The sequence below is a fragment of the Aphelocoma coerulescens genome, chromosome 21 (assembly GCF_041296385.1).
Source record: "Aphelocoma coerulescens isolate FSJ_1873_10779 chromosome 21, UR_Acoe_1.0, whole genome shotgun sequence".
NCBI lineage: Eukaryota > Metazoa > Chordata > Aves > Passeriformes > Corvidae > Aphelocoma > Aphelocoma coerulescens.
The window spans coordinates 5,781,139-5,805,612 of record NC_091034.1 but is presented as its reverse complement, the minus strand read 5'-3'; the positions used below and the strand labels follow the sequence as shown (position 1 = coordinate 5,805,612).

The 24,474-nt window shown below is 49.8% G+C and overlaps 1 protein-coding gene across 1 annotated transcript in view; it reads left to right on the top strand.

Annotated features, from left to right (window-relative positions):
• The window catches only part of PRDM16 (PR/SET domain 16), a 294,806-nt gene that overhangs the window by 230,536 nt on the left and 39,796 nt on the right, over nucleotides 1-24,474 (top strand). The window contains exons 4-5 of the mRNA XM_069034721.1: nucleotides 14,954-15,088; nucleotides 23,191-23,293. Coding sequence (XP_068890822.1) covers nucleotides 14,954-15,088; nucleotides 23,191-23,293 — 238 coding nt within the window. The remainder of the gene's footprint in view (nucleotides 1-14,953; nucleotides 15,089-23,190; nucleotides 23,294-24,474) is intronic.

Sequence of the window (24,474 nt, the reverse complement as noted above, 5' to 3'; positions counted from 1 at the left end):
GGGCTGGGCCAGCGTCTCTCGCAGGAGCATCGCCGGCCACAAAGAGCGCGTTGTGCCGGGGAGCTCCGGGGGCCCTCCCGCTGCTCCGGGTTCCCCTGCCTTGTTCTCCGCCTCCCCGGGGCAGGGACGGGGTGAAACTCTTCCCTTCAGCACCGCGTTCGGTGTCTGCTGCTGGACACAGAGCGAGGCCCGGGCTGGCACAGCCAGGTGCGCTCGGTACCCACCTGAGTGCCACCAGCTGCGGCGTCGCCAAGCGGTTTGCCAACATTTCTGGGTCGTTTACAGGCAGAGTCTTCTTTCGGCTCTTGAAAGAGGCAGGGAAAAGCTCTGGCAGAGCCTCTGCTCCTGTTCACTCCTTCCCAAGTGCAGCAGTGACTGTGCTGCTGCTGGGCATCACGAGGCAGAGTGGGACAGGGCATAGCTTGGTCCTGCCTTTGCCTAATTTTGGGAGGTTGACACTGACACAGGAGCGCAGGGAGGGAGCAGTTTGGGGCAGCAGAGGCAGATTTGTTAATCAGAGCAAGGGAAAAGAGAACGAGAGAGCTGGAGTTGTCTGAACTCACCCCCAGGTGCAGCCAGTGGATTATGGAGTCAGGAATTCTTTTTATGCTATTCAAAGACATGTTTGGTGCAAATGTTTCCCTAGGATTTATTTTTATCTAATCGCTTATGAAACTTTTACTGACTCTAAAGACCAGATTTTCTCAGCACCTGTAAACCATGTTTTCCTCCTTTAATTAGACCATTTTTCGTCCATGAGGTTTTGTTCACACACTGACTACATCCATATAAATATATCTCTGCAGGGTAATTAATAAAGGCAGGCAGCTCCAGGGAGAAAGCAGATGTGTCATATCATCTTTGTGGACTCAGCTATTGAAGAGTTCTTCCAAAAAAAGTGAAGAATCACCCCCAATTAAAATGTTACGTGGCTTATGTATGTTCCCATTTAATTTGGTATAATTGAATTTATGTTCATCCTCGGAGAACTCCCAGGGCTGCCAGATACAGGCAGGAATCTTTTATTCCATGGATTGGTTGAAAAGCTGCAGGATTAGAGCACAAGAAACTGTTTCAGCAGCATTTCAAGGCTTGGGCAGTTGCTTCAACTTTTGTGTGAGTCTTTGTGAAGGGAATGGAGACAATAATGTCCTCACCACGTTGGTTTGTTTCGGATGCTGAAGCACTGCTTAAAAATGTGATAATTTCTACTTAGCATTAAATTAATGCTTTTTAGTGGGGTTGAAAGGGATTTCTTAAGCCTTGTGTTCTGTAACTGAGGATTTAAAACTTCAAAATAAGAAGAAATCTGTCACAAAAAAAAAAAGTGTTTTCATCTGTTGAGGAGGAAGTCTTTGAGATTATTATCAGGTGAACCTTCTAAATACCTCAGGTCTGATTTTTTCCCAAGAGTATTTGGTTTGAAGAAACAAAACCACCCTTACATTTATTGTAACTGAGAGTTGACTGAGAAAATAACCCTGGATTGGTTTGGGTTAGATGGGACCTTAAAGACCAGAGTGCCCCAGGAAGGAGGAGGGTTCCCTTTTCCTGCCCAGGGAATCCTGATGTGTAAAGCAAATATTTGCCATCCTCAGCTCCACCTTTGGGTGGAAGTCTGACTTTCTGAGAGGGGAGAAATTAACTCCAAAGGCAGATGCTGGTATATTTTTTGTCCTTCCCACTTGGCTTCAAAACAGCCCAAATTAAAAGGAGCAGAGGTCTTCTCCTGCCAGGTCAGGATGTGGATCAGGGGGCAGAGTGCTGGCTGGAGCTGCTGGGGGCTGTGTCCCAGGCTGGGCACAGGTGTCCGTGGAAAATAAGGAATTCTGTGTGGAGGTTATCAGCATCTCCCTAACTCAAACCTGCCCCTGCTGGGGCAGTGTGAGCTATCTGGAGTGTCAGATCAGGTTTGTTTTGAGCCCTGCTGTCAGAGAACCAGATGTGCTGGCATTGCCTCACTAAAACAACCTGAGCAGAGGCATCGGGGTCCCTCTCACCCTACGCTCTCCTGTGGCTCCAGCTGAGCCCTTACCTCGACACCACCACTCTGCTGAGCTGTCTTTTGACCCAGAGATGGGATCAGACCCGAGCTGGAGATTTTGAAATGTTGTTTCTCAGCACATTCAAAGGGCAGATTTATCATTAGAATCAATTCCCTGGGATGTATCATTTCATAAGTAGGTGAATTGGCTTGGGGTAAAGTTCACCCCAGCGGCACTTGGGACCGTGCAGTTTTACCCTTGTACTTGCTTATGGCTGAGATTTCAGCTGTTTTGGTGATGTCAGACAAGATACTGCTTTGCTTTCAGCTGCAGAGGGGTCAGAGCTGCAGGGGGAAATCATTTAATCAGTCCCTCCTTGTCGTAATTTGGAAAGGAGGAGCAAGGTTTGGCTTGAAGCTTTGTGAACCTCTCATGGATGTCTCACCAACCAATGGGCAGAAAATTATTAGCTCTGAGATTTTGGTGGGAAATGAGCACCCTAGAATTTCTTTAGAAGTATGAGTCACTGTGTTGGAGGGGAAAGAATCATATTCACTGCATAAATCTGAGGGCAGAACACTTTGCACATCTTCTTTGTGTGTCTGAGAGTGAGATTGCTGCTAAAACCACAGGCAGCTGTCGGGCTGGGGGGGAGGACTCCCCTTCTGTAAAAGACTTTTATATCTTTAGGTGGGAACTGACTCCAAAACCTTCTTTTCTCATATAGAAGCAAACTTGAGGCAAAATGCCCACCCTGGTGTCACCAGTTCTGATTTCAGTGATGCTCACATTGAAAACAAACTGTGTGTAACAGCAACAATCTTGAAGTTCAAGATTTCGATGATGTGAATAATCTTCACAGCCCTCGGGAGGCAAACCAGCATGGAGCAGATTCTCTGGAAGTGCCCTGAGGATCTGCTTTCCTGGCCTTGCTCTCACTCTTCAGCCAACATCCAAAGGCAAAGGGCTGGGGTAAGCCTGGATGCTTCACAACCCCACAGCAGAGGGAATTTTTAACTTTGGAACAGCTCCCTCATCCCAGGTCCTTGTTGTCCTTCCAGCAGCCCAAGGCAGGGCAGCTGATGGTTGATCCTGTGAGCCCCTCCTGCCCTGAGCATCCCCGAAATCCCTCTCAGGAAGGCTCAGCCCTGCCTTTGTGCTGGGAAGGCCTCTTGCCCTCACGTTTGATGATATTTATAAGATAAACCAGCAGGCAGCTCTCGTGCATGACGTAGGCCAGTGGTGGGAGTCTGGGACAGGCCCACAGGCCTCGGCGCCTCATTTAGCACCTTCTCTGGGTCATGCTTTTGGTAAACATCACCCCAAAGAGATCACACATCTCAGCTCTCTGAGGGCTGAGCAGCACGTTGGGAGTGCGGCGAGAGGAAATCTCTCTTGGGCTGCTTTGTTTTCCGAGCTCCTCAAAGAGGGGGCTGCTGCTGCTGATTCCGATCCACTGCCGGCAGGGGAACCTCGAATATCCTCTCGTTCTCGTTCTCAGTTCCAGCCCAGCTCACAAACTCACCTATTTCACACCTAAAGAGCACGAGAACGGGGCTGCCGAGCAGCTGCCGGCCCCGCTGCTGATAAGAAAGGTTACAAGGACTCGGCTTCCCCGTCCCAGCACGGCCCTTTGGGGGGGTTTCCTGTGTCAGGGGAGCTGGGGTGCAGCTGTGCTTGTGGGGGAAAGCACAGCCCTGCTGGGGCTGCTTTTTGGTGGGTTTGGTTTTTTTTTTTTTCCTCTTTTTTTTTGTTTTTTTTGTAAATCTCTGTTTTGAAAGTGTCAGGTCACGGTTAAACCATGGGAGCACGCGCCCCTTGGGCCTGTAAATGGAAGGCTTTTCAAGCCAACATGAGGAGAGGTGGACACATTCAGATGGGTGGTCCTGGATTGCTGGGTTGTGGTTATCCATGCTGATGGAGAAAGGAAGGAGGGATAATCATCCTCTGTTAACCTTCTAGATTTAGTGCTAGCAGAGTGTGATACCTGTGTGTCTCAGGGCTTGCCTTGCCACTCTGAACCACACCTCTGGCAGATTTTTGGTGGTGACTCCTGTTATAAGAAAACCAACAACTCTTGAAATTACCATAAAAAGGTAATTTATTTAACAAAGATTTAATCAGGAACAGTACAAAAATAAAATTGTAAAATAAGATTAGAAAGAGCCCGGGCACCAGGATCGAGAGCTCTTTGACCAAACCGGCCAGGAGCCTCAGAACAAGAACTCAATCAAAGCTGTGGTGGCTTTAGCTAGCCTAAAACCCAAGTTAATTAATTATGCCTCTAAAGAGGCATGAGGACTGATAGCCACAGCTTTGGGTCTCTTCCAAGGCTAGTCCTAGGAGAGACAAGACCACAAGACAAGACAAAACAAGTCAAGAAGGTGCTAAAGAAAAAGTGCTCTCAGCTTGGGTAGAATCCCTTTAAACTCTCTGGTCCCATCCTCTGTTAACCTTCTAAATTCAGTGCTAGCAGAGTGTGACACCTGTGTGTCTCAGGGCTTGCCTTGCCACTCTGAACCACACCTCTGGCAGCTTTTTGATGGTATTTCCCTTCTTTCCGTGGTTGTGTCTCGCTGTTGTGTGGTGGTACCTGTCAGCCCTTGTTTGAGCAGCACCAAAGGCAGGGTGCAGAAGCTCTGTGAGAAGACAAGGGAGACCAACACAGTGGTTTTTGTTGCATGGGTGCAGCTGGCACTGGTCACACATGGAATAAAAGCCCACATCCTTTCCAGACTCCCCAGACATTTAACACCTTGGTGTGGTTACACTGCTTAAACCGTACCCTGCCTGTAACTTCAGTTCCCTGCACTTCTGACTCCCAGTAACTTTAATTCCCCAACAGAAAGTTTGATTTGTGCTGTGCTGAGGTGTCCAAACATGGCCCAACCACCAGAACCAGGCTGCAGGGTAACTCCAGGTATCGAGCTTTAAGAATAACACTCTTAGTTTTCAGGAGTGAAACACCCAGATGTGTCCATCAAATACACCACAGGGCACGGGCTTCCTTATCTGTGTCCCCCTGTTACCTGAACTTGGGCCATATATCCCCAAAATCTATTAATTAAAGGGAAAGTGGGGGCTATTTGAAGCCCCTGAGCTCTCTGAACTCATTCACCTCTTGCTGGGGCACCTGGGTAACTGTTGCTGGAAATTGTTTCACGTATTATTAACGACCCAGTGTAATCCCAGAGCGTTTGCAGGGGAAGGGAGCAGATTTGCCAGGATTCCGGATTCTTCCCAAGGAGGAGGCTCAGAAGAGGCCATAAGACAATGTCATTTCCTGGGGGTTTTCTCCTGCTGTGGCCTTTGCCAGGCTGGTGCTCTGGAGCTGATGTCAGCACCAGGAATGGGCAGTTGAAGGCTCTGCTACTTTTTTGGCCAGAGTGTGAAATGCAGCAGATGGGTTTGGCACTGAGTGCTGCCCATAAATCACTCCAGAGAGGCCTCCACGTTCGTGGTGTTCAACAGCTCCGTTCCCAAAACGTTACTAAACCCAGGCTGGAGTAATAAGAAATGATTTAAAGCAAGCAGCAGCTCCCTCTGTCCATCCTGATCCAGTGGAACTCCCGGGATGCACCTCAAGAAGCTGATCAGAATTTATTGTTAAGGTTGGCTGTGTTTTCCTTACGGCAGAAGCACCTTTTGGGTAGGGATAAGGGAAGCAGCTGTGCCTCAGTGCTGAGAGGACTCTTGGAGAAATTACCATCAGAAAATGTTCCCATCTTCATACAATAAAGTTCTGTTCAGCTTCTGTGCCCCACTCCCTTCTGCCAGGAGAGCTGCCCTGCTCTTCCTCCCCCTGGGCTAATTGGCACCCGCTCATTAGGGAGCCATTTTAGCCCACATCTTTCTTTGGAAATAGCAGCAGAGGAATCAGACCCTAAAGCGTTTTGGATCACCACAAAAGCTCTGGGATACAAGTGATTTTTGTCTGGTTGAACCCCCTGGAGCAGGCCTGGGAGCTCAGCACTGCTGCACCTCCTGCTGCTGCTCCCTCTCCCTAATGCACTGAAATGTCCTGAGACTCCAAACCCTCCCCTGCCTGTGACAGCCTCTGTCTTTTGTTTATCAGAGGAAGATTTCTCCCAAATTCCCATTTTTTCTCATCTATTTAGCTTTTAGAACTTTACAATTACAATTCTTTTGGGATGAGCCGAAATGCTGTAGGATACAAAAGTGGGATGTCCTGAACTCTTTCGGTGCAGAGGAAAACTTCAAAGCCTTTGTGTGTGTATATTACAAAGAACTCAAAATCCCTTCCTTGCCTCGTGTGTACAATATCTGAGGCAGCCCTGGGACTTGATTCGAGCACGTTTTTTTTTGGTTTACTGTTTAATTTAAATCAGTGTGGTATGAATTACATTACTGGTGAAAAATGAGCTTTTGTTGAGATAAATGCCTGCCATCAGCTTGGAAGTCGTCTTCTGTTTTGACATCTTTCCTCGGTGTTTTTCTGCGTGGTGATGAGATGTTGCTGTGCAAGTGGAGCTGATTGCCCTCAGAGAGGAGGAGAGGGGTGGGATTGCTTTCATGCATCGACAGGAATCGGCGCTGGCAGCACCCTCTGTGACATCCCGTGCTACTCAGGGTGTCTTCTGGGTGGCAAAACTGCACCTCCAGCATGGGAGTACAAGGAGTTATAGGGACAGGGGAGGGAAAGCAGAGCCAGGGTGGATTTTTCTCAAGATTTCTTGGCTTCTCCTCTTTGCCCCATTGCTCTGCCGTGTATCCATGGTGCCTCTCTGCTGTGGAGAGCAGGAGGTGCTTTCCTGGAGCTTGTATTTAATGAGTGTAAATGTAAATAGAATGTAAATGATGTCCTGTATGATTCTTGCTGCTGTTGGTTCCTCCTGAGGCTTCGAGTGTAGGGTCAGGTCTGATGTTCCTTCAGCTGGAGTGAATCTGTGGTGCCTGAAGGACACAGCAGTGACACTGCAGCTTTTTCCAGACCTTTTTATCCTGATGCAGAGCAGACACTTGGGAAATACTCACTGTGCTGGTGTGGGAGAGAGGAGTAGTTAACAGTGGGCAGCCCTTCAAAAGGCTCCGCTGGATTCAAACGCTCTCCAGAAATCCAGCCTCGCTTCCCAAGCTCATACGAGCCATCCAGGCTCCTCTGCTTGGAACCTGGACAGGGACTTTTGGGAGAAAACAGCCTTTTTTCATGTGATTCCTCATGTGCTTTAGATGTGGTGGGAAAAAAGAATGAGAAGGTTATTTCTTGTGACAGAACTATGTCCCAGGACCAGCCTTCCCTGGGATGCTTTTCCTCCAGACCCTTCATGAAGCCAGAGGATGCAGCAGCCCAGCAGCAGCTCGGAAATGGACACACCAGTGGAAAATTCCCACTCCAGATGTGTGGCTTGGGTGGGAGTGAAAGTTCAAAAACATCCAGCTTTTGAAAAACCTGAATCAGCCTCTCTCCCATTGGCTGTAGCAGCGCTCTGCCTCCCACGAGCCAGCAGTGGCTCTGGGCTCTGCAGTGTCACCCAACTCGGCAGTGCCACCAGGATTGGCAGTGTCACCCAAGCTCAGCAGTGTGACCAAAGTTGGCAGTGTCACCAAGCTCAGCAGTGTCACTGGGCTCTGCAGAGTCACCCAACTCAGCAGTGTCACCAAACTCAGCACTGTCACCCAACTCAGCAGTGTCACCAAACTCAGCAGTGTCACCCAACTCAGCAGTGTCACCCAACTCGGCACTGTCACCCAACTCAGCAGTGTCACCCAACTCGGCAGTGTCACCAAACTCAGCAGTGTCACCCAACTCAGCACTGTCACCCAACTCGGCACTGTCACCCAACTCAGCACTGTCACCCAACTTGGCAGTGTCACCCAACTCGGCAGAGTCACCCAACTCAGCAGTGTCACCAAACTCATCAGTGTCACCCAACTTGGCAGTGTCACCCAACTCAGCAGTGTCACCCAACTCAGCAGTGTCACCAAACTCATCAGTGTCACCCAACTCAGCAGTGTCACCCAACTCAGCGGAGTCACCCAACTCAGCAGTGTCACCCAACTCAGCAGTGTCACCCAGCTCAGCAGTGTCACCCAACTCAGCAGTGTCACCCAATTCAGCAGTGTCACCAAACTCAGCAGTGTCACCCAGCTCAGCAGTGTCACCCAATTCAGCACTGTCACCCAACTCAGCAGTGTCACCCAACTCAGCAGTGCCACCAGGATTGGCAGTGTCACCCAACTCAGCAGTGTCACCAAACTCAGCAGTGTGACCAGGTTCAGCAGTCACCAAACTCAGCCGTGTCACCAGGCTCCACAGTGTCATTGGGTTCAGCAGTGCCACCAGGCTTGGCACTGTCACCAAACTCAGCAGTGTCACTGGGCTCAGCATTCTCTGCCAGGCCTCCCCAATCCCACTGGCCCCCGTGCAATCCACCTGGGTTTCCTCACATTCGTGGTTCTCCTGGCCCTGGCGCAGTTTGGAAGAAGCAGAAACATGCTTGTTTGACAGGAGGAGAACCAGAAAGATTTGTTTTCCTCCTCTCTGAGCATTCCCAGTGTTGGGATACGCTGAGGTTCTGTCCAGAGCTGGTGGAAACCCGAAGGTTTCCAGAGGGGATGGGAGTCACCCAACTCAGGTGGTGAGGAGACTCCTGAGGACAGGACCCTGCTCAGAGAGCCAAGGAGATGAACTGAGCTCTGTGATCCTGCAGCCATTTCCCAGCCCTTAGAACTTGAGTTTAAACCCCCTGTGCTGCCCAGGTCCCTGGGGTCACGCTGAGAACGAGGGTGTGACCATCTCACACAGGGTAGTGATGAGAGCTCTGCAGCCTCTTCTCTTTTTATCCGGTGGGTTTGGGGCTGGGAGCTCCTTCCAGGACCTTCCATTCGGACAAGAAGCTGACTGTACATCACTCAAAGTCGCTCTCCCTGAGCACACTCCGAGCTTTTCCTGCGGCCCTGAGCAGACAACTTGGGTTTGGCTCAGCTGCTCTTCCCAGCGCTTTCCAGAGCTATGACCTGTTTTTGTCTGACACGTTTCTCATTAACTCTTTGTCAAGTCACCAGGAAGCCTGCTTAATTGCAGGCAGAGTGCTGAATTTATGAGTTCATCTAGGCTGCGTGTCTACACATTGACAGAGGTGTTTCTCTGGATGAAGTCTTTTTCTCTTCATTTCATGGCAAGAATGGACTTTCTGTTTCAGTTACTTCTGAAAGTCATAAATTGCAGCAGTCCCTCCCTCCCCTTTATTTAAAAGAAACACAACAAAACTTCATGGCAACAGTTTATTGCTCTAAATCAGCTCGTGGGTCATTAAAGCAAAAAAAGGGGGGGAAAAAAAAGGCAAAAATCTCCGACTCCTGCCAAATAAAATGCGCACATCAGCCAAGCTGTCAGAGGCAGATCCTGCGACCATGGGATGAGAAAGTTTATTACACTCTGGGCTTCTGGGGAGGGATGTTATAGCAACAGGACGCTGGGTCAGTGATGGCAAACTCCTGGTTGCTCCGTTTCTCCATGCACACTAGGAATCCATTAAGCCAACTGACGACAGATCCGCAGGCATTCCAGCCCCCCGGCACACCTCGGCCGGGGCCAAACCTTGGACGCTGCCCATTAAAACGTGAAAGAAACAACCCAACAGAGAGCCCACAAATTAGAGGGGCAGGAAACCTCAAATGATGTGCAAAAAAAATTGTAAACGTTCGAGAGGATTTTTCCATAACTTCTCCCCCATAACTCAGCATTTCTGATGTTCATAAATTACGGAGCGGAGCCTCTGCGAGATCAAGGAGCTTTTTGGATCCAAACCCCGAGCGCTGCTCGGCAGACGGCAGATGAAGCTGCAAAGTGAGCCCTGGAACATGACAACAATTTCCTTTTGGCTGGCTGGGGATGGGTCTGAACCGCAGCCACAGCCGGAGCTCTGGCTCTGCATCCCAAATCCGTGTCTCAGTCAAAGCCCTGTAATCCCAGGGAACACGAAGGTGCATTTGTTTGGAGGGGATAGACTGGAGAGGAGGAGGATGGGGGACTTCGGAGCAAGGAGAGTTCTGTGAACGACCTGTGAGAGTCAGGGAACGACTCCACGAGACGAAATCATGGCACTGTTACTGGCAGGGAAGGGAAGGGGATTTGGGAATTCTTAGATGAGCTGTTGGATTTGAAGACAAAAGTGCTGGGAGGTGCCGTGGGTTAATAAATAAAGACTGAACTCACCATCTGCAGCAGAGGGAGAGAAGATGAACTGAAGTTTTGGCGTGTTCAGTGATGAAAAGAAAAGCAGGGAGAAATCCGTGATGGGGTGGGAGGGATAAAATGAAAGAGTGGCCAGAGGAAGTGCTCCCACAATAATTAACTTTCCGAGCGTGTCCACAGGCTGCAGGCCAGAGGAAAGTCTGCTTTTCCAGCACATCTCCAGGGCAGGGGCTGTCCCAAACTGCTGGGGTTTAACGTGGGGACAGAATAAAAAGGACAAAACGTGTTCCCACAGGGAGCCCAGCTCTGTGGGGCAGGGATGCTGTGCCTCAGAGCCAAAGGGATCAAGGAGGTGAAGTGCATTCCCCAAAACTGCCTGCAACAGCAGCCTGTGATGGTCACAGACTTGCAAAACCAGCACCAGTTACTAATTATAAATTGATTTTATTTTGTTTTCTCCTCTCCCATATCTTCCCACATTTTTTTTTCACCTCTTCTTTCCCTCTGACAACTTCTTTTAATGTCTAAGCTGAATTACCCTTGGGAGAGACTTCTCCACTGTTATAGAGCCAGCCTGAGCACAGAGCACAGGCAGAAATTCCAAGTCAGCTCTGTCGAAACTGATCGCGATGATGGTGATGAGGGTGTGGGTTCGGTCGGGCCCGGCGGGGATGGACGGATGGAGACGAGAGATCTCTATAAGCAGGTCTTTGGAGCATGCAGTTTATTGCAGAGGGCGTGGGTACAGAGGCACTGCTTAGAGCTGCCAGCTGCAGCTCCAAGCAGGCCCAAGGTGTAAGAGAGGGAGAGAGAGTGAGCGAGAGAGCTAAGAGCTAAGAGAGTTACTAAGAGAGGTAAACTGAGAGAGAGAGAGAACTAAGAGGTAAGAGAGACGAATTAAGAGGAGAGCTGAATTAAGAGGAGCCGCGAGGTCCTTGTTACAATACAATAAATCATCTTCTGTAGTGAATATTCTAATTCTCACTAGCCAATCTAATACAAGGTACAAATCCTATAGCATTTACATACAGCCTATAAGAGTTCTTACATTACCATAGAGTGTTACATTTTAACTTCTAAAAACTACTCCTTGGACCCCTTCTGCTGAGCTAGTAGGGTCTGCTCTGACCCTTGGACCTGTCTGCAAGCAGAGGGGATTGTTCAATCAAGAGGGGATTACCTTCAGCCGGCTATACCATTGTTTCCCAGTTGTTCAGTAACTAAGACTCTATATCTCAAAGATGGCCTTCATTTCGATGTCGCTCACAGTTTTCATATTCCCAGAATCTTTTGTTAGGCAATCATATTTATAAGGCTTTCCTGTTTCATCTTCCCCAACAAGCTCCAGCAAGTCAGAGTCCTGCTAATAATTACACATCATTTTCTGTTGGGTTTTGTCTTCCTGTGGCATCTCTGGGGGTTTTTTTTGCTGTTGGTGCTAAATATCTGCTGCCAGCCTTTACCTGCCCAGGAAAACAGGGATGGATGGTTTTATGGTTCAAGTTGCTGCTGAGTCCTGGCTAGGAAGGGACTTTGTTCTGGTTTTAACTGTGAATAAACAGATTTAATAGAGCTGGAGATGCCTGCTGTGGTGAGAGCATCCCCAGGTGGGTGGCTGTGGGGAGCTGAGCCTTCCAGGAGTGGGGTGAATCCCTCTGTGCTTCCATCTGGGATCTTTAATTTGCCCGTAGCCGATACTTTTTGCCTCCATTTTCCTTCTCTATCTGTTGTCCTAGAGCACAGGTTATCTCCTGGCTCTCCTAAAGAACACAGAAAATCCAGCGCTGTGTGAGCATCCCAGGAGCATTTTCAAACTGGAAATGATTTCTTGGGTTGGTTTTTTTTTTGGTCACTGATAAAGACTCGTAAACAGTTGGTTCGCAGAATTTCGCCAGAGGAAATTTCTGATTTCCTTCTGGTCTGAACTGGAAGAAGATGTGGTAAAAGGTTTCAGTTTGTTTTTCCAGAGCTTTCTCAGGTTGGGGGGGGTGAAAGAGAGACTTAAAATATTATTCTGTGTGTGAACGTTGGACAGAAGAGCGAGCAGATACTGCAGATAGCGCTGGGTGATTGCTGCTGTGTTCCTCGGTGCTTTTGAGCTGTGAAATAACTTTGATAGAGACCATCAGCGAAGAGTGCGAGCGTGTGAACCTGGTCTTTAATTAGAGGTGTTGGCCACAGAGGGCTGAGCTGGCCCAGGAGCTCCCCTGGCTCTGGAACTGGTCCTGCAGCACCCTGAGACCAGCTGATCACCCCGCTTATTGCATTTTCAAAGGGTCCTGGTCGATGGCAGCAGAGGGATGAGGGAGGGCTGGGTGCAGGGACCCCGTTTTTGGGCTTTGGGCCCTGGGGGCGCGTTCTATTTGTGGAGGGCAGTGAGTGTGTGTGAGAACAGCAGCTCAGCTTCTCAGGCTCTCATAGCACCTCTCTTTCTCTCGTTTTGATCTGTCAGATTTCACACCCCCAGCTTGGGTTTTAATGCCCACGCAGATAAAACCACAGAGTTTCAGGTGATTTCGAGCTACGGCAGAACCTCCTCCTGAGGCAGAGCTGGCGAGCAGGACCCTGCAAAATGAATTTGAGCTGAATTCTGGGCTTTCCCCCAGGCTCTCTGCCCAGGGCAGGGGGCTGGAACTAAATGGTCCTTTAAGTCCCTTCCATCCTAGGCCATTCAGTGTCTCTAAATGGCCTCTCAAGCAATCCTAGAAGATGAAAGAGAACATCTGTAAGATACAGCTGTGACATTCAAAATCTTATCTGTGTGTCCTGGATTTGCCATCTTGTGTTCCCAGGGCCGCTGAAAGTCACCAATTGCTGCTGTAGGAATTAATGGCACGGGGAGGTTTGTGCTCCTCAAGCCACTACAAGCTGTGCCCAAACTCTTCAGAGGCTTCAGACCAGCTGAGCATCAATGATTTGTCTCATTTGGTTTTCCAAACAGTTTCCCTGGGAGCTGCAGTCACTTGGTGTCTGGGTGTGTCCCCACTCAAGGGGCTGGCTTGGCTGGGCCACTCAATTTGGGGTCAGTAAGGCCGAGAGAAGCACTTTAATCTCACCAGATTTAGGCAGCTTCAGTGTTTCTGGAGCTCCCTGAGATAAACCAGAAGTTATTGATATTTTAGCTTGATTCAGCTCAGCAGTGCTTCAGCCACGCTAAGAACAGGTTTTTATTGTTGGGTTTTTTTATTCCTCAGAAGTCCAAACAACACAGATTTGTCTTCCTGTGCCATCAATGCCCCACCTCAGACCTTTGGTGCTGCCAGGAGGTGACCAAGGGTTTCTAGAAAGTGCCAGGGTCCAGTTAGGGATGAGAGAATGACCCTGAGTGTTGCCAGGCAGGGGATGAAGAAACTGAGCACAGCCAGGCTGTTTCTCCTTCCAGTTCTGTCCCAAACACGTTCTGGGAGAAAATGCAGCATTTCAGTGACTCCCAGCACCACATTCTGAATAGGAAGAAAGAAGCCCAGTACTAAAGGTGGGATTTTCCCTCATCCCTTTTCAGACAAGGAGCTGCAGAAGGAAGGGTTGGTGGTGGGGATGAGACCAGGAAATGTCTGCTGGGACCAGTGCAGGGAGCTGGGAGCTTCTCTGGTGGTGCTGGCAGGTCCTGGTCCTCACAGGAGTTCAGAGCTGGGAGCCAGAGTCTGAACTGGACCTGTCCCCTGAGGTTTCTCAGCTCAGCCTTAGGCTCAACTTGTTGCTGTCATTGCTGGGCTTTAATTTTTCCTCTCCTTTTTCTTTGTTTTCCCACCTTTTTCTTTTTTCTGTGTCTTGAAATAGATGGGAAAGTATTATCACGTCCCACGAGATTCTGAGAGAATTAATTGCTGGTAAAAGCATGTTAAGAGCTTTTGATGACTGAAGTAATTTGCACTGACACAGGGGCTGGTTGGGATAGAGGGAAATCTGAATCTAAGGAAAAAAGGAGTTTCTGGTGCAGGGAGGCCCACTTAGGAGCAGAGCAGAGCCTTGCTATGCTGGGACTCAAAGGGCTTTTCCTTGGTTTTGGTGTGTCCTGTGTCATTTTTAAATGTGCTTTTTTGAGTGAGTTACAAACTGGATCATCCCAAAGGTTGTTCTGGAATGCTGAGCATCTCCTCTCGTTCCTTCACCAAACTCTTCAGAGAGGAAAAGTCTCTTCCTGGCAAACCAGCGACTTTCTTTGGACTGCCACCCCTTAATTAACCCTTTTTCCCCCTCACACCTGGACTTTTAAGTATCTGAGGGGTTTTATTTTGAAGGATTCCTCTTTTGCACAGCAGCCAAGTCGTATCTCACCTCCAGCCACACAGATGTGGCCGCTGCGTTTCCCAGGCTGTACTCAGATAAATGAAAGCAGTGCACTTGGTAGAGAGTTCTTTAAAACAGAACCTCACAGCTCTGTGGAGAGTGACCTGGCTTGAAAGGTTTGTAGTTAAAAACAATCCTGCATGAAAGGATGAAAAGATGATGTGAAGATGGAGCAGTCGAGGACATTGTCATTAACATCAGTGCAGCTTGGAGGAGTTCCCTGCTTTGATTACTTGAGCTGTGGTACCAGAGCTGTGTCTTCCAGAATAGTCCTGAACCTTTTACTCATGGATCACTCTCTGTGTCTTCGGAGGTTCTGCCAGCCAGGACCTTCAGATAACAGCTGAGAGCCGATGTTATTCCTGTCATAAGTCTTTTTATTAACTATGGAAATCACCCACCTTTCTCTTTTCTCTTTCATGGTTGGAGTTCAGCCCTGCAAACCCTTTCGCTCCCTTTCTCCCCTCCGTGGCTGCCATCTGGCCCCAGCTGACCCCTCTCCTGTCCCGTTCTCCCGCAGATTCCCGATGCCCTGGGCACTGAGAAGTTCTGTGGCGACGCCGGCCAGGGCGGGGCCGGGAACTGGCTGAAGTACATCCGAGTGTCGTGTTCGTGCGACGAGCAGAACCTGGCAGTGTGCCACATCAACGAGCAGGTAACGCCCTGCAGGGCTCCCCTCGCACCCCAACACGGCCGGGGGGGCTTGGGCACGGGGTGCTGGGCAGTGGCAGCATCCAGGGGAGGTGACCGAGGGGTGGATCAGCCCTGGGATGGGCTCAAACTTCCAGATTTATGGTGCTGTCCTTGACTCGTGATCCAGTCCTTGATTCAGGATCCAGTCCCTGACTCGTGATCCAGTCCCTGATTCAGGATCCAGTCCCTGACTCGTGATCCAGTCCCTGATTCAGGATCCAGTCCCTGACTCAGGATCCTGTCCCTGACTCAAGATCCAGTTCCCAATTCATGATCCAGTCCCTGACTCAGGATCCAGTCCCTGACACAAGATCCTGTCCCAAACTCAGGATCCAGTCCCTGCCTGATGATCCAGTCCCTGATTTGTGATCCACTCCCTGATTCATGATCCAGTCCCTGCCTGATGATCCAGTCCCTGATTTGTGATCCAGTCCCTGATTTGTGATCCAGTCCCTGACTCAGGATCCTGTCCCTGATTTGTGATCCAGTCCCTGACTCAGGATCCTGTCCCTGACTCAAGATCCAGTTCCCGATTCATGATCCAGTCCCTGCCTGATGATCCAGCCCCTGATTTGTGATCCTGTCCCTGATTTGTGATCCAGTCCCTGACTCAGGATCCAGTCCCTGACACAAGATCCTGTCCCAAACTCAGGATCCAGTCCCTGCCTGATGATCCAGCCCCTGATTCCTCTGGTGGTGGAGAAAATCACGTGAAACCCATCTTATGGCACCAAACCCCACTGGGACAGCTGGAAACCAGCCCTGGAAATGGGAAGCATGGAAATTGCAGGCAGGGAGGGTGGGGAGGGCAATCCCGGGGTGGAAATTCAGTTGTTGTCTGTTTTTAAGAGGAGAGTGAGAGTGGGAGAGGATTTGGGGTCTGCTGAGGAGAAAGTTGAAACCCGCCAGGCAGGTTACAGCAGCGCTGGTAAGGCAGTCCCTGCGAGGGGGTTTGTATGGAATTAACAGGATTTTGATGATGTTTGCAAAGTTTGTCAAGGCTTAAACCCAAAAACAGATGGAAAATGAGCAATTCACACTGTGATCTTCACAAACCTCCAATCGAGTACAACCCAAATAGATGTTACTGCTCAGACCGACCTTAAATGAGAAATATTGTCTTGCTCAGCAGACAGGAGGCAGATTTGGGGCTGTGAAGGGCTTTTTAGGATCTTTCCAGCTGCTCTGGGCTTTCCTAAAACTCAGTGTATTCGTAATTCCCAAGTGGCCAAGGTGCCTTTTGGATACAAACCCCTGCAATGCAAGAGCATTTGAGCTCTCAGAGACTCAACATAAAATTTCTAGGCTGCAGATTGAAATTTTTCACCCTGGTCCTTGGAAAACTGTCCTTGGAAACACCGGACTGCCAAACCCCACAGCAAGAGCAGCACACAATGGTAAAGGCACTGCAGTTAGACAAGTTGCAGGGTACAAAATGTCTTCAGACTTTATTCCTTCTGGGTTAGCTGCTGTCACTGGGAGTTGTGTGCCAATAAAAGAGGGATGTTGCACGTTTTTCCTGAGCCTGAGCAGCTGAAGCTGAGCTGGGCTCTCACATCTGGGTGTTTTCTTGGCCAAGGCCGCCCTGGGCTTTAAAAATCAATCCCCTCATTTCCCCGCTGGGATAAATTTAGAAAACTGAATTCGTGTCGACTTCCAGCTTTGTTTGCTGTGCACCAAACCCCACAGGCTGCTCGTTTTAGGGGAGATTCTGCTGAGGGAACCCTGCAGGTCAGAGGGGAGGGATCCAAGCAGGGAGAGCTCCAAAGGGAGAAGTCCCCAAAGGGAGAGGTCTCAGGAGACATCCCAAACCCTTCCCAGAGTGAATCCCAAAGCCATTTCCAGAGTGATTAAGCAGTACTGGTTCCTACCTCCTGCTGTCTCCTGGCACTTAAACTTCATTTATTTCACCAGAGGCCTCATTTTTCCCTACCCCAAAGCAGGAGGAAAGTTTGATCTTTCCCCTTCAGGCAGCAGGAAAAGGTTTGGGGTTGCTCATAAGCACCCATAGAAAAGAAAATCTTGTGCAATAAATGATTGCCCTCTAAATAACCAAGCAGCTCTGTGGAGATAAGGGCCAGGACAAGATTTTCATCAAAATCATTTTCTTTTCAGGAAAAAAATGACCATTTTTAACATGGGGAGATGGTGCTTTGAGTGTATGTGTCCCCTTCTGTTCTTCTTTAATCCAGGAGCAGTCCCAGGAATGCACAGTGAATTTTCCTGGATTTTTAGTGAGGAAATTGACAGCAAAATCTGCACCACTCCGTGATTTTTTTTTCCCCACCCATTAACAGATTATAATGTCTATAAAATGAATTTATTTCTCTGTTTAGAAGGTTAATTGAGACATTTCCTTCACTGCTTTTCAAATATGAAGCAAATTTTCACATGTAGAATAAGATTAGCCAGTTTTCTTTATATTTATTCGTGCTGGAGAGGTATTTGAAAAGAAGATCCTTGATTGTTGGAGATAATTGTGGTTCTGAAGGAGGACTGGAAAAAAAATGTGGATAAATGATATCTTTTACTAAAAGGGAAATGGTTTCTTTTTTCCTGTTGCTACTCCTGTCTTAAAAAGGAAAATACTTGAGCAGTTCAGGAGTCTGAAATACTAAACAGAGTCTATGTAATAACATATTTATAATATATAATAATTACATTAATGGCCATGAGCAATTCGATTAATGGCCATTAATATAATTATTATGTATTAATAATAATCAGGGTGACAGCTGCTGCTTTTAGTTGGGGTGCAGATGTTGGGTGGGGGGAAAAAAAGGAGTAACAGGAGATAGAAAAAAAATCAGGCCTCTGCTTAATCAGCCAGTGTGAGGTGTGTGTGCAATGCAGAATTTTGGGTGTATTTTACACAGCTTTGGTAACTGCGGTCAGGATTCACACAGAGCCTTAGAAAGAGGAAATCAGAAGCAATGTGACTGAGTGGAAACAAAGGGGAGGCAATTCCAAAGGAGGAAAACACGGGAACAAAAGCAAAACGTGCAGCCCTGTCCTGGCTGGACATTCCCCAGGCTGAACTTTTCCGTGTCCAGAGCTGGACACACGGACAGGTCTGAGGGAGCAGGAGGGACAAATCCCCACTGGGCTGCCCCTGGAGTGAATTATTGGTGAGATAAGGACACAAAGAACCTTTTTTTCAGGCTGGTTTTGGGGTTTTGAGCTCGTCTGCTGTAGCTGATGTGTTTGAGGGTGGGTTTTTGATCTTTAGGTGAGCACAGCAGCTGCTTTCTCCCCTTTTAATGCTCTTTTCCCCCTGAAGTACAAACGTGTGGGAGCTCAGATAAATCCCTGGAGCAGGGAAATGGGGCTGGTTCTTAGGAAGGGCCCTAATTAATGAGGTAATTCTGGGATGGACTTTTCCCACTCCCCGTGTTCCATCTCCATCCCTTGCCGTGACTCTGGGAATGGTTAAACCTCATCCCCAGGCTCTGTCTGCTCCAGAACTCTTTTCCTCAGTGGAAAGATGAGGCAGTGCTGGGCTCTGAGTGAGAGCAGCCCCAGAGTGTGGTTGCTGTGGTTCTGCAGGGCCGATATTTCGGTGATTGCACCAAATTGTTCTGTTTTAGCAGCAAAGGGAGACAGCCAGAGGCAAATTTCTGCTGCCACAAGTTCACATCAACAGTAGCTCCCTGCATCAACCCAGGCTGGAAAAGGATTCCTCTGGGTTATTTCTACTTTCCTTTTTTTGTTTGTTTGTTTGGGGTTTTTTGTTTGGTTTTTTTTTTTGTTTTGTTTTGTTTTGTTTTAACTTTCCTTTAATTTTTTTCTTTCTTCAACCCCCCCTGCCCAGAATAATTCTGATAAAAATCAAGACAAGGAATGTTCTCAGTACTACCAAACCCTACTTACCCTGTTAACTATTTAGTGGAAAACAAAGCTGGTAATTTGGAGAGCTGCCCATGCTGTGGTGGCAAACCCGAACTGATCAAGTGTGCAACTTCTCTGTAAACAAACAGAATTGATTTGTGAATGTAAATCTTTTGTTGCATTTGTAAATCTGAGCTTTTTCAGTGCACGGCAAATAAAAAAAAACAAAAAAGGCTTTGATGAGCCCAGACCATCAGCAGCACGGCTGAGAGGTGAAGTTAATTATTATAATGAAATGTTTGATGAAACTAATGTGACTCCAGCAGAATCCAATTTTTCCCTGATCATTAAAGGAGCCTGTCCTGTATTTCTGGAGGGAATTTTTAAATACAAGGAGCTGCTTTGTTCTGAGAACAACCAGGAGAGGAAAAGGAGTTAAAGGGTGAGACTGGGGCAGTGTCAGCCCTTGGCAGGGGAATTCTGAGGGATTTTTCCCCTGTAAAATTTGTGACTCTGAACTTGATGGACCTTTTAGACCATGGCTGATGTTTTAGACAGGTTTGGGTTGCCAGCTGCAAGAGAAATGTCTGTTAATAGCAATTCATTTTATTTTATTTTATTTTATTTTATTTTATTTTATTTTATTTTATTTTATTTTATTTTATTTTCTCTTCGCTTGGCCCATCCCGAGCTCTGTTTTTCCGAGTCAGCCCCGAGCTCTGGGCTCACTCCCGGGCTGCCTTTTGGGTTTTTTTTCAGTCGCTTTTCCCATTAACTTCAGTGCAGTTTGGTCCTGGGAAAAGCTTTTTTTGTAGAACAAGCAGGGAGGAGCACTGAAGTGCAAATGAAAAAGATAACGAGAGAAAAGAGCATTTTAGACGGCTTTTTATTTTGCAGTGGAACCCCCAGGAATGACCTCCCCAGGCTGGGCGGAACAGGGGTCTCTCAGAACTGTTCTCACCTGTGCACAGGTGTCCCGTGTCAGCCTCGTCCTGCTCAGGGCTTCCAGCTGAGGGTTTTGGAGCTGTGCAGGTCCAGGGAGATGCCCAGATCCTGCCCACGGCACCAGGTCCCTTTTGTGGACTCTCAGCTGGATGCAGGATGAGGACAGATGTGTCTGCCCTGGGAGAATGGTTTGCAGTGGAAAACGGGAGTGGAATCACACCAAGGATTCCGGCAGGAGCAGGGACGGGTTTCTGGGCAGTTTGGGGTATTTTGTCAATGGCCAGCAATGGGATTTCATTTGCCAGCCCAAGCCTTTGTGTTTGCGGCCGTCCCTGCTTTGAAACTCTCAGTGAGAGATGCCCGGGCAGTGCCGGGTGCCGGTGCTCAGGCACCGACTTTTGGGTGAGCTCGCAGTGAGGCTGTGAGGAGGTGGCGGCTGTGCTGGGGCGGGGAGAGAGGGAGGGAGGGAGGCAGCCGGGGACAGCAAACAGCCCGTGAGGACCGGGACGCACCGGAGCTCCCGAAAAGGGCTGAGCCGGGTGCTGAGGAAGGGATGTACCGGAGCTCCCGGTAAGGGCTGTACCGGGCGCTCAGTGAGGGCTGTACCCTGGTGAGGGCTGTGTGTCACAGCACTCGGTTAGGGCTGTACCGGGTGCTCAGTGAGGGCTGTACCCCGGTACGGGCCGTGTCACAGCGCTCGGTGCCGGAGCTCCGGGTACGGGCCGTGTCACAGCACGCGGGGACCGCGACACCCCGTTCATGGGGGCGGCTGTGACTCCGTCTGCCCCGGCCTTGGAGCTGCTGCAGAGACACGGCCCGGCTGCCCTCCTTCCCTTCCCTCCCCTCCCGTTCCCTCCTCTTCCCTTCCCTGCCCTCCCCGCGACCGGCCGGGCCGCCGGCACCGGAGGAGCGCAGCGGCCGCGGGACAGGAGCGAGCAGGTCAGGGGAACCCAACCCGGCCCGGTTCGTCCCGACGGGCCCGGCCCGCCCCGTTCGCATCGCCCGGGACCGGCACCGAGGGACCGGCGGGGTCCCTGCGGCCGTGGCGGGGCCGGTGGCGGGCGGCGTCTGCCACCTGCTGGGGCGGGCGGGGGCCGCGCTCCCGGCCCCGGTCCCCATCCCTGTCCCCGTCCCGATCCCCGTCCCGATCCCCGTCCCGGTCCCCATCCCGGTCCCGGCAGCTGCGGGAGGGACAACTTTTGCTCGGTGTGTCCCGGGGAGAGGTGGGAGCCCCGGTACGGCTGCGGGAGAGCCCTCGCCCGTCCCCGCCGGAGCGGGATCGGGAGGCGCCGGGCAGTGGCAGGGGCGGCGGAGCGCGTTAATTATCCCTCGGGATGGGGAGCGGCTCCGCTCGTGGACCTGCGGGCGCTCCTGCCCGACCAGTGCGGTGACCGGGGCGGATCTCGGCCCGTCTTGGTGCTCGGTGTGACGCGGGGTGATTCGTCGGGATCTTCCCGAGCTCGGTGTGGAGGGAAGGTTCTGAGCGGTAACCGCGCTCCGCGGTCCCCGCCGCACCGCGTGGTGGCTCTGGGAGAGATGTCCCATGTCCCTGCAGCTCTGCGAGGAATGTCCCCTGTCCCTGCAGCTCTGGGGGCAATGTCCGCTGTCCCTGCAGCTCTGGGAGTGATGTCCCCTGTCCCTGCAGCTCTGGGAGGGATGTCCCGTGTCCCTGCAGCTCTGGGAGGATGTCCCGTGTCCCTACAGCTCTGGGAGGATGTCCCGTGTCCCTACAGCTCTGGGGACAATGTCCCGTGTCCCTGCAGCTCTGAGGGCGATGTCCCTGTCCCTACAGCTCTGGGAGCGATGTCCCGTGTCCCTGCAGCTCTGGGAGCGATGTCCCGTGTCCCTGCAGCTCTGGGGGCGATGTCCCCTGTCCCTGCAGCTCTGGGAGAGATGTCCCGTGTCCCTGCAGCTCTGGGAGCGATGTCCCGTGTCCCTGCAGCTCTGGGGACAATGTCCCGTGTCCCTGCAGCTCTGGGGGCGATGTCCCCTGTCCCTGCAGCTCTGGGAGGATGTCCCGTGTCCCTACAGCCGCCTGTCCCTGGAATCTCATCCCTCTCCCTGTGACCACATCTCCCCGCAGCTGCAGCCCCGAGCAGACTTCGGAGCGGCGACTCCAGGACAGGGAGGACAAATCTGGGAGCATCCCGGGCAGCTGCTGCTCCCTCCGGGCCTGGGGCACGAATCTGCCAAGGCCTCGTGCTCCGTGCCAGGGAGGGAGGAAAAATGCATCGTGGGGACACAATTAATGCAAGCCAGGCAGGAATTTAGGAGTTGTGTGTCTTTCTGCCCCATAAACACAGGCTGGCAGAGATGGAGTGGCAGCGAATTTCGGGGATTGTTCTGGGTGAAATATGGTTTTTACCCCGAAAAAGAATTTTTTGGATTGCTGTTAAATGCAGTGCTAAAACCCAAAAGTTAATAACTGTAATAACTGTTATCAGGTGGATTCTCAGGGTGTTGTGTTAGGACAGGGTCCAGTGTACTCCAAAAAGTAGGAAAACATATGGAAGACACCGAATCTCCTCAGCACAAGAGACACGGAGCCCTGGAGCAGGTCCAGGGGAGGGAATGAGGCCATTGGGGCCCGCTCAGGTGTGCCCCTGGTGCCACTGGCCCTGCTGCCCTGGTTTCTGTGAGGTTGGGGGGTACAACAGTGATGATGAGGTGCGTGGGCTCTCCTTGTCTGAATCCTGTTTCTGTTTTGGGGCTTTCTCCTGGTGCAATGACAAAGGTCCAGGAGGTGAACAGAGCTGTGCTGGGGACATTTTGGATGGTCCAGGGTCTGTGCTCAGACAGGAGCTCAGAATGTGAATAAACTGCTCACCTGGAGAGGTTCAGGTCTGTGGTTAGGGGTCAGGTGAAGGCTGATGGGGAGAATAATCAACAAAATAACTCAGTGGAGATGTGATAATTCGGCTCTAATCATGAGGCCAATTTTGGCTCCGAGAGCAGAGCCTTAAACGTGGCAATTCCATCAGTTTAATCCTCCCTTCCCTGTGACAAACACCCTGAGCTTTTAGGAGGAAGGGCAAACAACAGGGAGGTTTTGTGTAATTTTAGGGAGAGAGGCTGTTGCCCAAAATAATTTTTTTTATTGTCCAAGCCCTGTGAAACCCTGACACCCAAAGAGTCAAATAAAAGCAGGAGAACGAGCTCCGAGCAGCAATTATCCCAAATCAAGGGACAGCCTCCCCTATTAGCCAGAGAAATTGGAGTTATTGGTTCCAATACAGAACTCAAGCCTCTGCATATTTAACGTGCCTCTCCATTTCTGTTCCTCATTCCCAGGTCTATTATAAAGTTATTAAAGAGATCGAGCCGGGAGAAGAGCTCCTGGTGTGCCTGAAGGAAGGAGGTTATTCCCTCGGGAACATGGCACCCAGCATGGAAGGTAAGGCCTCCCCAGGAGCTTCTGCTCCTCTCTGCAGTGCCCCTGGCAGTCCTGAGCCCCTCAGGCAGGGCAGAACTGGGACAAAACCTGGGCCAGGACCTCCCCTTGTGTCGCTGTCTGGATTTTGTGCTCATTTTCACTCTTCCCCTGGTGGCAGCAGCTGTCTCAGTCCATTATAGCGAGTTTTTATCAGCCTCAAGCAGATTCATTTCCTTCTCTTTGTGGGTTTGGATATGATCAGAGGAGCCTTTTCCACCCCCAGGATAGCCAGATGCCTTTGGGTGTAATAAAAATGGCCAAAGCATCCCAAGGCTGGGAAAACACCGCTCTGCAGAGATTTAGGGAATCTGGAAAAGGGGGCTGCAGGCAGGGAGTGGAAGAGTCCTCACTAAAATTATTATTGCTGGAATAAAGACATCCTTGTCACTGCCACAGCTGTGAGCAGGTAGCAGGACACACACACGGGGTGTTCTGGAAATCTGAGAGTGCTCCCAGCACTGATTTTCCTCCTTTAGGATGCTTTTTCCCATATTCATCCAAGACTCTGACACTACAGACACTGAGCAGGAAACTGATCTCTGAGGAAAACAAGGAAGGATGTGCCCAATATCATTATTCAGTGATTTATTTCTACAAATACATCCTCATTTACCAGGTGTTTTTAAACTATTAGTTGGAAATAACGCTCCACAAAATTAATTTATGAATTTGGAGTTCTCTCTGGGCATCCCACAATAAACTTCTTTTCTTTTACCTGTATGTGAATATAATTTCTGATTCGAATTTGCATGAAATCCTTTAAAAGGATATGAACAATTAGTTTCAAATATTTCTGGAAATAGTTGAGGATTTTTGCTGCTGGAATCTCATTTGCTGACGAGCTGGGGGTGCAGTGTGATATTTACTCCCTCACTCGTATCAAGTTTGGGATTATTTTTTCACTGCTCTCCCTCCCCAAAAAAAGTTAATTATTTCCTCAAGACCAACACTCAGAGATGAATAATTTCTGTACCTTTTTTTTTTTTTTTTTTGATGTCAAGGAGAAATCTGAATGAAAACTCACCGCTGTTCTGCGTTTCAGTTTCTAACAGGCTTTTATGTGAACAAGCAAAAAGTGCTCCTTGTTTTCCATCTCTGTCATTATGGAACATTTATCTGGATCTTCCTGGTAACGTCTAGTG